This window comes from Apteryx rowi, unplaced genomic scaffold (genome assembly GCF_003343035.1).
Source record: "Apteryx rowi isolate R43461 unplaced genomic scaffold, aptRow1 scaffold_721, whole genome shotgun sequence".
Classification (NCBI taxonomy): Eukaryota; Metazoa; Chordata; class Aves; order Apterygiformes; family Apterygidae; genus Apteryx; species Apteryx rowi.
In genome coordinates, this window is record NW_020451007.1 from 207,507 (window position 1) to 223,007 (window position 15,501).

Here is a 15,501-nt window from a genome sequence, read left to right on the forward strand (position 1 = left end):
AGGAAAGCCGCGCTGGGGGAGGAGGAGGGGCACTTTCGGTTTCTCCTCACGGAGCAGCCGTTCTCCGTCGGGGGTGTCGCGGGGAGGTTGGTGTCGTCAGCGATTGCGTCACTCCCTCTTAGAGGGAAGCGGTGCATCGGGAAGGTCTGAAGTTGAGGGCGGGGGCGCGGGGCCGGGGGCACCGAGGCTCCGAGGCGGCGAGAGTCGAGGTGCTTCGGGCGGGGGGCGCCATGTTGCGACGCGCAGGGCCCGGTGCCGCGGGGGGAGGAGGGGAGTCGGGCCCAGCCGTTGGTCTCGGGGCGGGAGGGGGGAGGGGAAGGGACGGGGGGCCGTTACGGCCCGGGACGGCCCCCCCGTCCCTTCCCCTCCCCCCTCCCGCCCCAGGCCAAGGGCAGGGCTAGGGCCCGGCTTAACGGCTGGCGGTTGTTTTGGTTGAGCCCGTCCAGTAAAAAGTCTTAAACTTTCTTCGCTGGTAACACAAGCCCAAACGATCCCGTTACTGAAAAGATTCACTGTGTTTCTCAGGGCCGGAAGATGAGCAAGTCGGTAACGACCTCAACGTACGTTCGTTGCCTTAGCTATGGACTGATGAGGCGGCTGGCAGATTTCATCGATCCGCAAGAAGGTTGGAAGAAGTTGGCCGGAGATATAACCAACCCTTCTGGCGAAAGCAGATACAACCAAATGCATATAAGGTCTTATGTGGAAGTCATGTAATGTAACCTTACTTATTAACTGTTTAATGTAAATATCACTGTCTTCTTATTATAACTTCTTGCCATTTGTTTGCCTGTAAGTACTTTTAAGGCTGACCTTACAGCACTGTTTCCTTAGGGAGCTCAAGATAATTAATTCTTATTGTGCTGTAGTTCAGTTTTCAGACAAGCCATAGCCAGATAAAATTGGCCAAGGAAATTAGAATTAATTAGAGCCCTGGAAATAAATATTTTTAGTAATAGAGCATTGACTGGGTAACTTTCTGTACCAGTGGCTTAAAGACACTGATTTCACTGTGCGCTTCTAGACAAGAACAGCAAAGACAGATAACTGGGCCATAACTTCTGATCCTCACAAGACACTTTTTCCAAAAAAAAAAATAATATATATATATATTCTCTCAGAAATATGGGGAGCCTGAGGCCAGAAATTAACGTGTAATTGAAACATAATATGGCAGCATTTTATTAACTTCTTGATGCTTGAAGACTGTTGAATCTTCAAGCTGTTTTAAAGGTTATGTGACTTGAACTATGTATTGTCTTGGATTTACAGCCTTTCTTGTGATCTTAGCATTAGGTTTTCATTTGCTTTCGTTTTATATCATTTCTAGAATAATAATGAATCCATCAGAATAAGAGATCTCAATTTCTTCTTAATTCTTGTCTTTAACTGTTCAAAATGAAGTGTGAAGGCCAAAGAGGAGAAAAACAAACATTTTCTATTTGCTCTTACACTTGTGCTCTGTCATATGTTAGTCCCATATGCAGATGTACTGTGTTCTAGACAAAATGTTGAAGCCATATCAATGTTGATGATGAAGCCAAAAGTTGATGCATATTTTACCCGAGTTTAAATCTCTGTTTTTTTACCTGCATTTTCTGAAAGTCTGCGAATATTTGTACTGTACAATTCAGTACATTCTCATTTTTTAAGTTTCTTTTCATTTGCCATTAATCTCTTTTCCTACTTTGTTTCTCCAGGTCACTTTTTAAAAAAGTATGTTTTAATTTATTCTTTCAGGAGATTTGAGGCATTTGTACAAATGGGAAAGAGCCCCACCTGTGAATTACTCTATGACTGGGGAACAACGAACTGTACAGTTGGTGATCTTGTGGATCTGCTGATTAGGAATCAGTTCCTAGCACCAGCAAGCCTTTTGCTTCCAGGTTAGTGCTACCCATGTATACTTTGTGTATACTGTGTTTTCAGTTTTCTAAGATGCTAAACAGCTTCATAGTAACTTGAAAATCAGAAAGTATTAGCTCAAAATAACCAAAGTGGCTATATTTTCCATTATGTATAATAAATTTAATAACAGTTTTATAGAAATTGCTTAGTGTGTTCCAAGTTTAAATAGAGTTCTACAATTTACACATGCATGCAGAATATAACATTTCATGAAGCTTATATGTTTCCTAATCTGAATAAACGTTGGCATTAATGTTATGTTTGGTTGTTTTGTTTTGTTTTTTTTGATTCCTAATATAGTTAACGCTTTTTAAAATTCCATTTTCAGAAGCTGTAAGGATGGCAGAAGAAGTTACATTACCTCTTTCTTCACAGGAAACCTTGCCTATACATGAGAAACAACTGCCTGTACAGGAAAAACAAGTGGCATCTGTAATGCCGGTTTTAGCTCAGGATACTGAGAAGCAACTTTCAGCTCCTTCCTACTTAAGTCAAGAGAATAGCAGCTCACAGTCTAGTAACACAGGTAGGCATAGAGTTTTGTAAAATTAAAGTACAGTCTCTTTTGCTGACCTATCCTTAACCCCATGTGAAATAAATATTAAGAATGTATTAGAGCAACAAGTATTTTGCTATCACTGTGCATCCATGTATAGAGCATCTTGTTTTTGTTCATGTTGTTCTGTGTGACTACGAATGTGGCCAGTGGTAATAGAGATCAGAAAGTAAGGTGTACCTTGCCACTAAGAAGGCTACTGTGATGAAATACTTGAGTATTAATTAAAATGTAGTTTATTTTGTGCTGCACACAATCCTGTTGCCTTTTTTCAGTACTGATTTTGTGGACTGTATAGCATCAAGTGCTTTAAAACTGTATCTTACGTATGAGGAGTGACTAAGAAGCCTGGAGAAAAGATGACTGAAGGGAGATGCTAACTCCAGAACCTTCTAATACCATTACAAGCATAGAGTGGTGAATAGAAATAGACCATTCACCGTCTACTGTGATACAGGAATTAGGCAATGTCAAATTAAGCTTGCAGGTAGCAGATTCAAAAAAAAAAAAAAAAAAAAAAAAAAGAAGGAAAGGGGGGAGAGGTGATTCTTCATGGAATTTATTTCACGCCAAAGTACTCTGTGGTTGCTAAAAGGCTATATGAACTCATGATGGAGGTGGGCAAGCTTCTGATGGATTCCTCCTCCATAGTCTGCTAAATAGAGAAGCATCATTTTTGACTTAAAAGTGCTTGGATCAAATGGTTGGAGGTTAGGAAAGCATTCTAGGAAAGTATATGCTTGGTCTATTCTTACCTTCCTAGAGCTCCACTTTTTGGTTGCAGCCATAAACACAATAAGAGCTAGATATATTTTTACATTTGACCCAGTGTGGCTGTCCCTGTGATTGGCTGCATATTAAATTTCAGTTACCTCAAATGACAGAAAATTACAATCAGAAGGCTGCTACACAGCTAGTTGTGAAGATGATTTCTCCTAGCTAAATGTAATTTACCTACTTTTCATTTTCTCTGATACCTTCATTATGAATCTGGAAGTGAGGCTCCACTGTGTCAGTGTTTGTGTGGTGACAAATTTTTGGTTTAATAGAACTGAAGCAGAGGGAGAATCTGTTTGATGCAGTTGTTCCAAAAGATGAAAACATACTTCTGTGGTAAATGGTAAATATGTCTTTTAGATCTCCACAGTTTTTGGTTTCATGACTTGGAAAGTGTTACAAATAATTTTGATACACGACCAGAATCAGCTGGAGGTAATAAACTGGGAGAAGGTGGCTTTGGAGTTGTGTTCAAAGGCTACATCAATGGCAGAAACGTGGCTGTCAAGAAACTTGCTGCTGTGAGTTGTCCTGGATGTATACCTTTTTTTTTTTTATTTATTTTTAAGGAGTGCATGCCTTATAGTATAGACTTGTTTATCTATGGAAGGTGTTGAATGCTACACTTCAAAAAGTGTCACCATTTTAAACTTTAGTTAGATTGAGAACCTTGTGCTGTAGTTCCATGAATAGTGTGAGCTGGCACAGTCACCAAAGATGAAGTGTTGCCCGCTCTGTAGTTCTCCTTTGTGTGGCCCAGGCAGTCATCTGGAAGAGCAAAATGCTTCCCCAGCACAGCCCTCCCCCCCGCCAATGCACAAGAAATGGCAGGTGGGAAGTGGCACTAGGGAGATTTCCCACTTATGTCCTCGTTGATACATTCAGATGAGTGATTCACAAGCTGGATATATATTGTCATAGGAGTTTAGTCTTCGTAGTAGATGTTTTGTGTGAATGATTACTTTTTGTAACTAGTAAGTGCTATTAGTAAGTAACAGCAATTAAAAAACCCACTAAGTTAGTGACTCCGCTGACACTGGATCAGTTTGTCCAATGAGTTCAGTAAAAACTATGGTAAGCAATTAAGTAGCTGTTATATTTAACTAATTGAAAGTAAGGCTTACAATTCAGATTTTTTTTTTTTTTGATGAACAATCTTGCATTTTAATATGGCTGGCAATATTCATGTCAAATCTTTTTTTTTTTTTTGTAGGTGGTTGATGTTAGTGTTCAAGATTTGAAACAGCAATTTGATCAAGAAATAAAAATGATGGCAAAGTGAGTACAGTGTCATACAACGTCATTATAGCTTTTTCTGGGAATCTAAGTTGGCAGATTTAGCATGTTTACTAGCATGGTTTCTTATTTTTGTCTTTCTGGCATAGGTTAAAATTTTCATACTAAGTGAGAATGTTTCATATAAAGTGTGATTGTATTTTGTTCATGTTAATGCACCTGTGCAAATACCTGGTTGGTAACTGTATGCAGCAGGGCTGCAACTTGGAACTTGGGGTTCAAGTTCCTTGTGCTTTGCTTTTCCTCAAATGCTGGGAGTGTTGCACAGCATATTTGATGAGAGGTTTTGTTGCCATAGGTGTCAGCATGAGAATCTAGTAGAACTGCTGGGTTTCTCAAGTGATGGCGCTCAGCCATGTTTGGTTTATGAATACATGCCCAATGGTTCATTGCTGGACAGACTGGCTTGTCTGGTAAGTAAAATCTTTTCTAGTTTCTGGACATCTTGTTTTGTTAGGGTAAAGATATCTATGTAATTATCTGTGGAAAAAGTAATCAACTATAGTAGCCAAACAAGGTTTAACTTCTGTATTCTAGAAGGAAGACCAATATGATAAAAGGTTTTCTTCCAATAGCATTTTATATTTATATAAAATATTAATATTTATTATTCTATACAAGTGTTTGAGACCCAATGTTACTTAGTCAAAGCAGGCTAACTATATAATATGGTGTACCAGTACCGGAAGCGATACTGGAACTTGGTCTTACTCTGCCTGTATGGTGCGGAGCAATGGGTGCTGCAGTATATTGTTCCCGGTTTTGGCATTGGCTTGTTCTCTGCTAGCTCTTGAGGTTCTGCAGCAAAAATGTGCTTTCTTTTCACTGCCCTTGTGATACCAGTTATAACATGATGATCAGAGTCTGTATATTTGTTTCTGTAGTGCCTAAATGACTAAACACTAAACAAATGTGAAATACTTCTTTTGTGATAGTATTTTGTGTAAGTAAAATATTTTCTTTTGATTTAATCAAATGATGTATTTTTTAGCCTTGGCCTTTAAGTAATAAATTGCCTTTGTTTTGATAGAGGCAACTCAGTGTATGGGGGACAAACTGTCACTTGGCACAGTGATACCAACAGTAAGCCAGACTTAACCTAGTAGATGAGTGTCCATGTTAGCCTGTTGAAGGAATTCAGAAAATGTTTTATACTAAGTAAGTGAAATTTATGAGGTTGTAATCTGATGAACATTTTGGACTGGTGCTACTTGCACACCATACGCCCCCCAAAAATGTGTTTTTGCCTTTTTCTGTGCTGATCTACCTCTTACCCTGGCACAAGTAGAAGTTGCAGAGAGAGATGGATTAGGGAACTGATCAGGCTGAAAAAATACTCAGAAACCTTTCATTTTCAGCTGAAGAGATTTCTTCTGTAAGGCAGCACAAATACTTCATGTATTTTTGCCTGGATAGATTAAGAAATGTATACTGTTAGTCTTTTACATGACTTACTGAAAGCAGCAAAAGATAGCAGGCAAGAGTTAAACTGTGCAAGGAAGACAAAGGACTGTCCAAATTAGTTTGTTTTAATTTAAAAAAAAAAAAAAAAAAAGGCAAGTCCTAATTTTTTGTTCATAAGCTATTTAGGAAGTCAAGAAAATGCCGGGGCTTATTGATTACATATTGCCTCTGCTGAAGTGCTTGAGGTCCAAAACCTATTTCTTGATATTAGATCTTGACTTGAGATATGCAGTTGTTTTTTTGATGCTGAGATGTTCCCTCAGCACTGAGGAAATGACTACAGGTGTTTAAAATTCAAGAGGTATGTCAATTTATAACTGACATTAATTGGCGACAAGTGGAATGAGGAAAGATATAACAGTGTTGTAACTGATACTCTCTTGGCTTCTGTTTTCAATATCATCTGTTTTTAAAACAAAAACTGTCCGCAATCTTTTTGTTTTTTTTTTTTTTTTTCCTCAAGATGAGTTAAACCTTTTTTTCTTGAATTGTTGAAACCAGTTTTTTACAGCCACTGGTTTGTTCAGTGAACCACAATATTTTCTGTTTTGATATCCAGAAGGTATCAGAAGTTATGTGAGTGCTGAATGTCCTGGTTTGTATTTTTCACTAAGTTTCAGTTGTTATCAAGGTGTCTTTATTTCTGAACAGAATAGACTTTTGAAAAGCAGGCAGCTATCTGCCTACATCTTTAATTGCCTCAAAGTCTGGCCTAATGTGCTTTTACATATATATATTATATGTATATGTATTTGATAAATTTTTCACCTTTGTACTTCCCCTTCTCCCCTCTCATTAAAGGATGGCACTCCACCAATTCCTTGGAATACAAGATGTAAAATTGCTCAAGGTACAGCAAATGGCATCAACTTTTTGCATGAAAATAATCATATTCACCGAGATATTAAAAGGTAACAGCTGCTGACTATCCCTGTACAATTTTTTCTGGTAAAGTCATTTTAGAGAAAACAGACTGAAATAATCACTACTTCAGCCAAGGGCACAATCTCTTCTGCAAGTGATGCCCATCATCATAATCTTGCCTGTGCCCCAAGGACATCACCAATACACAGTTCTAAAGATAATTATGAAGTTGTTGTGACCTGCCACTATCAAATAGTTACTTGAGGACTGTGAGGACACCCTGAAATTCTGTTCTTTTGCAGCTGCTTCTAACAGAAAAGCTCCTGCTAGAGAACATTGTGACTTTATTAATGGGGAATTTTTAACTTAAAAATCCATCTTGTTTTTTTTCTTTTGCTAGAACATTTCTTCTGAATGTCTCCTTGATTTACTATTATTTATTATAAAGACATTAAACTGACTTGAGTCAGGTTTATGAAGTTCAGGACTCTTCAGGATTACTGTATGTTCACTTGTTTGTTGCAACAGAAATGTTTCTAGGGATATCAGAGCTCAGAACAAGGGTTAGTTTGTTTGTTTGTTTGTTTTGTATGTCTCCTCTTCTCCCTCCCTCCACCCCCACCCCAGTAGCAGTTTGATTCTTTTTGAAATACCAAATCAGTCCAAAGGTTTAAAGAAGTGCTCAGATGCCATATTTCTCCTGTAGGTTAAGAAGGAGCATAACCGACTGATTTGATGTTATGAATGAATATTTAAATAGCTTTCTGGCTTCTGGAACTCCACTAAATATCTATATCACTTAGGTTTTGTGATGTTCCAGCACGTCAGGAAAGACAAGATGATTTTTGCTTCAGGTCTCGTAAAATGTGCTTGCTGCTTTGAGAGTTCGTGTTTCTTCTTCTTCCTTTCCTGCTTAAGCCTCTGGACAACTGACTGGAAGGAAAGTCTTTTTTACCTTACACTATTTACCCTTCTTACTGCTGTGAGTTGATCATATTACAATATTGCTTTTTTTTCTTCTTTTGCTTGGATTCTGTTTTGCAGCCTCTTGCACTGTGAAAGTTCAGTGAGTATGTATGACCAGTACTATTCACAGTGCTGCCACTCCTGTGGAAAACTTAGATGAAGAAACATCTAAGTAGGTTTACTTCATTCTTCGTTTGTCTCTACATATGACATGTAGAGACAATTGGTAACCATGCTGGCACTAGAACAGCTGTTGTGGAGGTTAGAGACATTTCATTTTCAGAAATGACTGAATTGGTGTTTTCAGAATTGTCCATAATTTTTTGCTTGTTTATACCCAGGAGATAGTTGATTTATCTTTGAAAGCCTAACAATTGCAGTAAAACTTGCTTCTGTTGTGCTCTTTGTGGTGTATCAAAATGTGAGCTCTCTTTTGGGCTCGTCTCTTCAAGTTGAAAAGCTAAGATTTCTGAGTTATGATGATGTACCAGTTTCCTGTAGGAGTTGAGCTTGAAATATGAGACCAGTTGGTGGATAGTTCCTTGATTAGTGTTTGGCCTTTTGCAATGATCATATATTTAACACTTTTTACAGCAGTTCTAATAGATCTTTTCATAACTTACAGCTGTGCTAATTTTGTTTAGAAGGTTTGGTGAACAGGAAGGAGAAGCTAGGAATAAAAGTTTGTAATAAGCATTGCATGTTGTAGTTGGCTATGTGGTTTGCTTATGGTTCCAGTAAAAGGGTCAGAAAATGACAAAGATCACATAAGTTTTAAGTCAAGTGATTTTAATATGGTTCCCAGGGCTTCAAGTTAAAAACAGTAGTAGGATTTAGGTTGTAATTCATCACATTTCAGTATTTTATAAACATATACCTTCTTTTACGTGAGCCCAATTCTTCAGGTTTTCTGAGAGCAGCAAAAACTGTAGATGAAGTGGAAACGCAGCAAATAAAATTATTCCAGCCTTAATATGTATTCTGTTTCTCTTTCAAGTGAGGAATAAGAGTATTCATTTGGTATGTGAACTTGTAACGGTTGACTTTGTACAGGATAATAGGTACAAAACCTGCTTTTATTGGTTCTGGGTAAAGATTTAGACAGGTAAAAATTCTGTTGTGATCCAATACCAGTTTATCAAAACAAAATATTGTATATTATCCTTCTTAAAGGAAGAGTATTCAAATCCAAAACATAGGGGTTGCATAACTGGCATTTTATAAGAATTCTTTGTATTTGTATATTTTGTTTGGGTTTTTTTTACATGCACAAGAAAAACTGTGTGTGAATCTGTCTTCCAGGCAGACAGTATTTGATTTATTTAGAGCAATTTATTTTGAAATTGAGCAATTTCCAACAAAGTTGGTTCTTGTATTTCTTGTTGTGCAAAAAAGTATCTTAAATTTCAAGAAATAATCAAAGTAACACTTTGCATTTGATTGCTAAAGAACTGTTAGTCTGTTAGAAAACCTAGTTACTGTACTGTTTTGGAGAACAACTTTTTGTTTGTTTTCTTCCCTTCTCAGTGCAAATATCTTATTAACCGATACTTACATGCCCAAAATTTCTGACTTTGGACTTGCAAGAGCATCTGTAACATTCACACGAACCATCATGACTGACAGAATTGTTGGAACCGCAGCCTATATGGCACCTGAAGCTCTGCGGGGTGAAATAACACCTAAGTCTGATATCTTCAGTTTTGGAGTAGTAAGTAGAATGTGGGAAACAGTATATGACTTCATTTTGTAAATGATAAAAACATACAAAATCAAGAATATCTGAAATTAAACAAGCCACTCTGATCTATCATTTTCATTTTGCACACCTTCCTCCCCTTCCTCCCCTCCCTTCCTCCCATAATGTGCTCTTAGGATAGCATTTCTAAACTTTTTTTGATTGGCTTTTAAAGCATTTGAATATGTCAATTAAAACTTGACTTTGTATCTGCTAGGACTTACTACCATTCTGGTAAAGTATGAATTTGTGTATGAAAGACTAGGGTAAAATAACATGCTAAGTTTTGGCTAAGTGTAGTTTGAAGTAATATGGAACATTGTTTCTTTTTGAACAGTATTACACATAAATGTAACTCAGGTTGAAAACTTTTTTTAGGAGAATGATGATCCAAAATTGAGTGTTTTGATTATATTACATCAGCAGATGGATGCTGTCCATGTGGGATTTGCCTTAAAGCTGAGCACAGTGCTTATGCAATCAAAAAAGACATCTCCTTAATATTTAGGAGAACAATGAACCCATTCTGAGTAGATCCAAGACCTTAACTGACACTGACCCTCTTCTTCATGGCATTTTGTTTCTAGGGGAAGTAGGGCAGGTAGTATATCTGAATACCTGGGAAATCCTTCCATCTTGCTTTGAAGCAACACAATGTAGGGCAAGGAAAAACTTGCTTTGAAATTCCCAGACCACACTGCTAATAAGTGATAATGAAAATAAAGGTAGGAACAACGGCAAAAAAAATCAATTGTATAGAGAGCACTGTCTTTGGAACACATTCTCACAGAATCTGTCTTTCTCCAAAGACTGAGGATCATGCTCCTTTTTTCAAATGCTATATAGGGTAAGGATTATTGTATACTTTTTCTTCTCTTCTGTTTCTCTTCTAGGTCTTACTAGAAATAATAACAGGTCTTCCACCAGTAGATGAAAACCGGGAGCCACAATTACTGGTATTTACTTTTTACTACACCCCCACTCCCCCACAGATTCCTTTATATGAAATCATAGGCAGTCAACAAGTTCTGAGACAATTCAGTTAGCAAGAAGGTGTACTTACTTAAAACAGGTCTTGTATCAGTATTTGTTTTAGAAATCAGCAGAAACTTTTATTTCTTCACTGGTAGAAGACTGTTCAGTCTTTGGTGTTTGTTTTATAGAGAAACCTCTCTTTCTGCAGATTTTGCTATTCCCTGCAAGCCAGATTTCTGTCATTTGTTTTTGGTTAGGTATTATCCTGCAGGATTATCTGTCTTTCTGATTATTCTAATTCTGGAGCTTCTTTATAACTCTTCCAGTCTGTATCTCTTCAATGTGATGACAAGACTATTTATGTTGATATCTTGACTCCAATGCTTCCTTATTGGAAGTATTCATTCCTATTGGGAATAACCTGCCTTATATATATGTTTGCCTTTTTTCACAGGCACCTTTTGTTCTTGGCATATTGTGTCTTGTAATCAGCTAATAAATTATGGTGTTTTTCAATATCCTGTCTCTTGAAGCTCAACTGCTTGCAATTTATAATAAAGGTTCTTTTTACTAATTCCAAAAATGCATGACTGTATACTTTGTACTACTACATTTAATTTCATTTCTGCTGTTCCACTCATCAAGTTCATCTTTCTAATATGATATTCTGATTCTCCCTGTTTTGATACTGTCTCTCCCTGTGATATTAAGCTTTGTCATTGTATTCCTGTTTTACCCATATACCTTACAGTTCCTCTCTCACCAGAATACTTTTAAAATATTCATCTCAGTTGGTTCTTTGTTTCTTGCCATTCCTATATCAGTTCTAATCTTTTTCAACTTTACTAATAATTTGCAAATACCTTGTTTTGCAAATACCTTAGGGAAGTTTGGGATGTAAGGTGGTGGTTGTTCTTTTTTCTTTCTTTTTGTAATTACTTTTCAATTAGTAATTCAGCCTACTAATTAGGAAACTAATGTCTTGGATCTTACTCTTTTGAGTTAAAAATCTTGAAAGCTTCCTTTTTGTTTAGTTTTTCGTTTAGTTTAAATTTTAATTCCTAATCACTTAATCCAAATTTTCCTGGAATAGTTTTTATAAAAGGCTTAGTTATTTAGTAAGTGTGAAATAGCATTGAGTTTTGGATTTTTTTGATCCATGGTGTGGGACAGTAGATCATGTTCTTCCACCGGTTTGAGAATACCTGTATACTATTAATAACACTTTTTTTTCCTCTAAGCTGTATCTTCTGGAGTGATGTAATACTTCATCCTATTTAGCTCTGTAATGCCCGTGGAAAACTCCGTCCCTGTCTAAATTCAGTCCTGAGTGTTATATTATTTAAGCAGGCTTTTTCAGATGTATAGGATTAAAAGCAGTATAAAGTATGATTTGATTGGGACAGTTTATCTTTGTAATGTACTTTTGGGAACATGTAGGGAATTGTCAAGGCAAGGAAGAGCCCTACGCAGATGATATGGCATCTTTAGCTTTGATCATTTTGGGGTAATTGAATGTTAGTTAAGCAATTTCAGACTGATGCACAGGGAAAGGCAGAAGGCCTGCCTCTACTTGCCAGCTGGCATTTCTCACTTCCTTTGCTATACTGACTTCTCTGAGGTGTTCCTCAAACAGTATTTGCAATTACAGATACTGCATTTCAAGTATGTGGAAGCTGGAGAGCTTCAGACTAACATATCGGATTTGAAAATTCAGTTCAGACCAGGAGCCTGCTTAGAATAGCCATAGCAGCCAGTTAGAAACTGAAGCCTCAAAATAAAGATGGAGAAGAATGCAGGATCTGTTTTGGGGAAGCTGCATTAGCCTGATCAGTTCCTCACTGCAGTAAATAGTTCTGTGGTGACGGAAAGCATTAGTTTCCAGAAAAAGGGCTTTACAAAGTCCACACAAAAAGGAAGGAGTCATTCACACTTAAGCTTGCATATTTGTGGATTTTTAAGTAAACATAGATACTTGGTTGGGCACACTTTTTTTTTTAATAAAAAGACACAATACTAAAACTGTTGAGCCTTGAACTGGGTGAAAATTATGACCATGTGATGCAGTTTAAAGAAAATTGCTTTACAATTTTGTGTAAACTGAGAAATAATGCTATTAAATTAAATAATACATATATATATAGTAAATATGTATAGTCCATTTATAGTCTCGGAGGCTGTTTTTGCAGATAATATTGCTCTAATTCTAATGCTGTTTCACAAAGAATTGTCATTCTTTGTCTAGAAGAATGGTTGAGAAAGAAAACAAAGAACATCCACAAGTATCTAAGGATTATATATTCCACACTAATATTTTGAAAACTTGCAATTTAAATTCTCTTGTAGTTAAGTATCAAAGATGAAATTGAAGACGAGGAAGCAACTATTGAGGATTATGTTGATGAAAAGATGAGTGACTGGGATGCTACTTCAGTTAACAGAGTGTATTCAATTGCTAATCAGTGTCTGAATGAAAAAAAAAATAGGAGGCCAGACATTAAGACGGTATGTAGCCTTTCACATTGAAGGGTTGTTTTTAGCCATTGCTCTTTTGGTGACAGTATCAGTTATTTGTATTGCCATCCGTTCTTTTGCAGGTCCAGCAGCATCTACAGAAGATAACAACTTGAAGTGTTTCTTCTGATACACAAATGTTTTCTAAATGGAGTAGAGACCAGCAGCAAATACAGACTTTCATTAGTATTTAGTGTGACATTATCAGCTTGTCTGCTTTCCAGACCTTCCTGGTCTGCATGTAAGGTGTGCTGTTGGCCTGTCACCATTGGGCTATTTTTATTAACAAATTAGCTTTTTCACATATCCTTGGCCAGTGGGTCCTCAGCATGAGAAAACTGAGAGCCTTTTTTGGATTAACGAATTGCATTCCTGGTACAGCTTCTCCACAGCTTTTTAAATGCATTTCCGTATTAGAATCTATTCGTCTTAGATCTCCAAGTATCAAGTATGTCTTCTGCAAAAGCATATAACAATAAGAGGCTGGGTTGTTTTTCTTCAAATCACTTTCTTGTGCAGATGGACTAGACCTTGTTTTACTAGAGACAAAAAACATTTAGTTGATGTAAATGGCACTCACATTCCTTTTTTGTGAGAAGACAGTAGTAGTATCCACTTAAAACAAACTTTTTTTGGTTAAAATTTTAACTTGCAAATCCAAATTAATGTGAGTGGACAGTATTTGTGAATGTGACAACTGTCTGGATTCAGACTTTATTTTTTAAAAAGTCTTCGCAGGATTTGTTTTATTCAGATAAATGCTGCAAAACATGTTTTAGGTTGTTCTTTGGTTTAGATGTTTTACAAGCAAAATAATTATATTGCAATGCAAATACAAAACTAGATACAGTTTTCTTCTAATGTACACTGTATGATGACAAACCATTTAATGTTTGTTCATAAACTCACTTGTTTAGGAGGAAGACTCTTAATTACTTTTAATATTCTTTTTATGCTTCAGTAGATTTCATATAGTATATTATAAATACAAATGGTTTCTTACATTGTAGGGGCCAGTATAATACTGTTAGGACCAATTCTGCATTCTCCTTAGTCAAGTAATTAAGTGCTTATCTTAAAATATATATGTATTTATTTATATAACAGCATGGAAAGTTTTCTAAAAGAGAAACTTTGACAGATGAAAGCAGACTAAAAAGGGAATGAAAGTGAATAATAAGATTCCAAATACTTTGGACTAAGTAGGTATGAGAATGCTACTTTTGTAAATATAGATGTTACTTTCATGTAAACCTTTTTTGCACCTCATGAATGCTTTTTTTCTTGACAGTTTAGGGGTAGGAAAATAGTCTTGTTTGAAACCCATGATTATCAAAGAACAAAGGAAACTGAAAAATGAGACTTGATCTGAGTGCATTCAGGGATGTATACATTTTTGTAAAAAGCATGTGATTTCTAACATTTGTATTTATATCATTAGAACTCTACCTGGCTATTAAATCATTCTGTATTGCCTTTTAAAATGATAGAATAATCTAAAAAAGGTATCCACCTGTACAACTTCAGTTTTATTGAGCACAAATTTGGAAAAGCCGTTAACACAAAACCTGGCATTATTGTTGCTGATGTTTATTTCTGTTAATAAAATTTTGGCATTGGAAACAGTCATTTTATGTTGCTTGTGCTTCCAACAATAGCATTGGGTTAGACTCACTGCATGGGATAGAGCTATACAGAAATGAATGTGGCCTTGCAAAGAACGTAGCTGTTCTAAAACAATCAGAATAAAATCCCTGTATTAAGGTCATGGTTTAGTTTTAAACATCTCCTCCAGGTGTCCATCCTGAAGATGACTTATTAAAGTATCTCTGCTCTTTACTATCCCTGCAGCTAGCATACATCCGTATTGCTGTTCTGAAGCATTTGCTGTAGTAACTCCCCAGTCAGTGTTGAAACAAGAAGAAGTATTTCTGTTCACATCTAATATGGTAGAGTAAGTTTGTTCATGTGCTAGAAGTGATGTTTTAAGCATTGGGAAAATCTTAGCTGCACGTGTGTGAATTTCTGTTCTTCTGCCATAGTGAACTATTTAGCTGTCACTTGGACCTCTGCTGTCTGTCCCCACCCAAATTGTGACACGAACTTTCCTCACTCACTGAAAATGAAGCATGGTAGCTACCATTTCCTTTAATAAGTCATGTGGGTATGTCTCCTTTATTCATCCACCTTATTCTAGTCTCTTACCAGTATCAACAGTCAAAGAGATGTTTATCCTTGAAAACTCTTATGCTGCAGGAATGCTATTTAGTGTGTGGTTGTAGTAAAGCTGTTTTGTCTTTAAGGAGTAAAGATGCTTTTAGCTAAAGAAACTTTGGTAAAAGCTTTGAGATTTTTCAATAATTTCTCTTGCTATCATCAGTCTAGTGAGGAATGAAAATGTGAAGTGTACCTAGCTAGTTACCTTAGAACACTACTTCTTTTA

At 36.5% G+C, this 15,501-nt stretch overlaps 1 protein-coding gene across 6 annotated transcripts; it reads left to right on the forward strand.

Annotated features, from left to right (window-relative positions):
• Positions 1–39: 39 nt before the first annotated feature.
• On the forward strand, positions 40–14,687 carry IRAK4 (interleukin 1 receptor associated kinase 4). 6 transcript variants are annotated; one of them, XM_026087581.1, is made up of 12 exons: positions 40–86; positions 526–713; positions 1,741–1,886; positions 2,237–2,434; positions 3,602–3,762; positions 4,455–4,519; positions 4,836–4,950; positions 6,803–6,912; positions 9,359–9,542; positions 10,463–10,525; positions 12,891–13,049; positions 13,142–14,687. In XM_026087581.1, the coding sequence occupies exons 2-12, from the start codon at positions 535–537 to the stop codon at positions 13,172–13,174; spliced, it is 1,413 nt and encodes a 470-aa protein (XP_025943366.1). In that variant the 5' UTR covers positions 40–86; positions 526–534; the 3' UTR covers positions 13,175–14,687. The 6 variants fall into 6 exon arrangements, with proteins under 6 accessions (XP_025943366.1, XP_025943365.1, XP_025943367.1 ...); XM_026087580.1 differs by lacking the exon at positions 40–86 and adding an exon at positions 124–209; XM_026087582.1 differs by lacking the exon at positions 40–86 and adding an exon at positions 124–209 and having other exon boundaries at positions 526–695.
• The last annotated feature ends 814 nt before the right edge of the window (positions 14,688–15,501 follow it).

Coding starts and splice junctions, on each gene's coding strand:
- IRAK4 (XM_026087581.1), top strand. CDS start 535: ATGAGCAAGTCGGTAACGACCTCAACGTACGTTCGTTGCCTTAGCTAT. Junction 714..1,740: donor AGGTCTTATGTGGAAGTCAT/GTAATGTAACCT, acceptor TTATTCTTTCAG/GAGATTTGAGGCATTTGTAC. Junction 9,543..10,462: donor ATATCTTCAGTTTTGGAGTA/GTAAGTAGAATG, acceptor TTTCTCTTCTAG/GTCTTACTAGAAATAATAAC.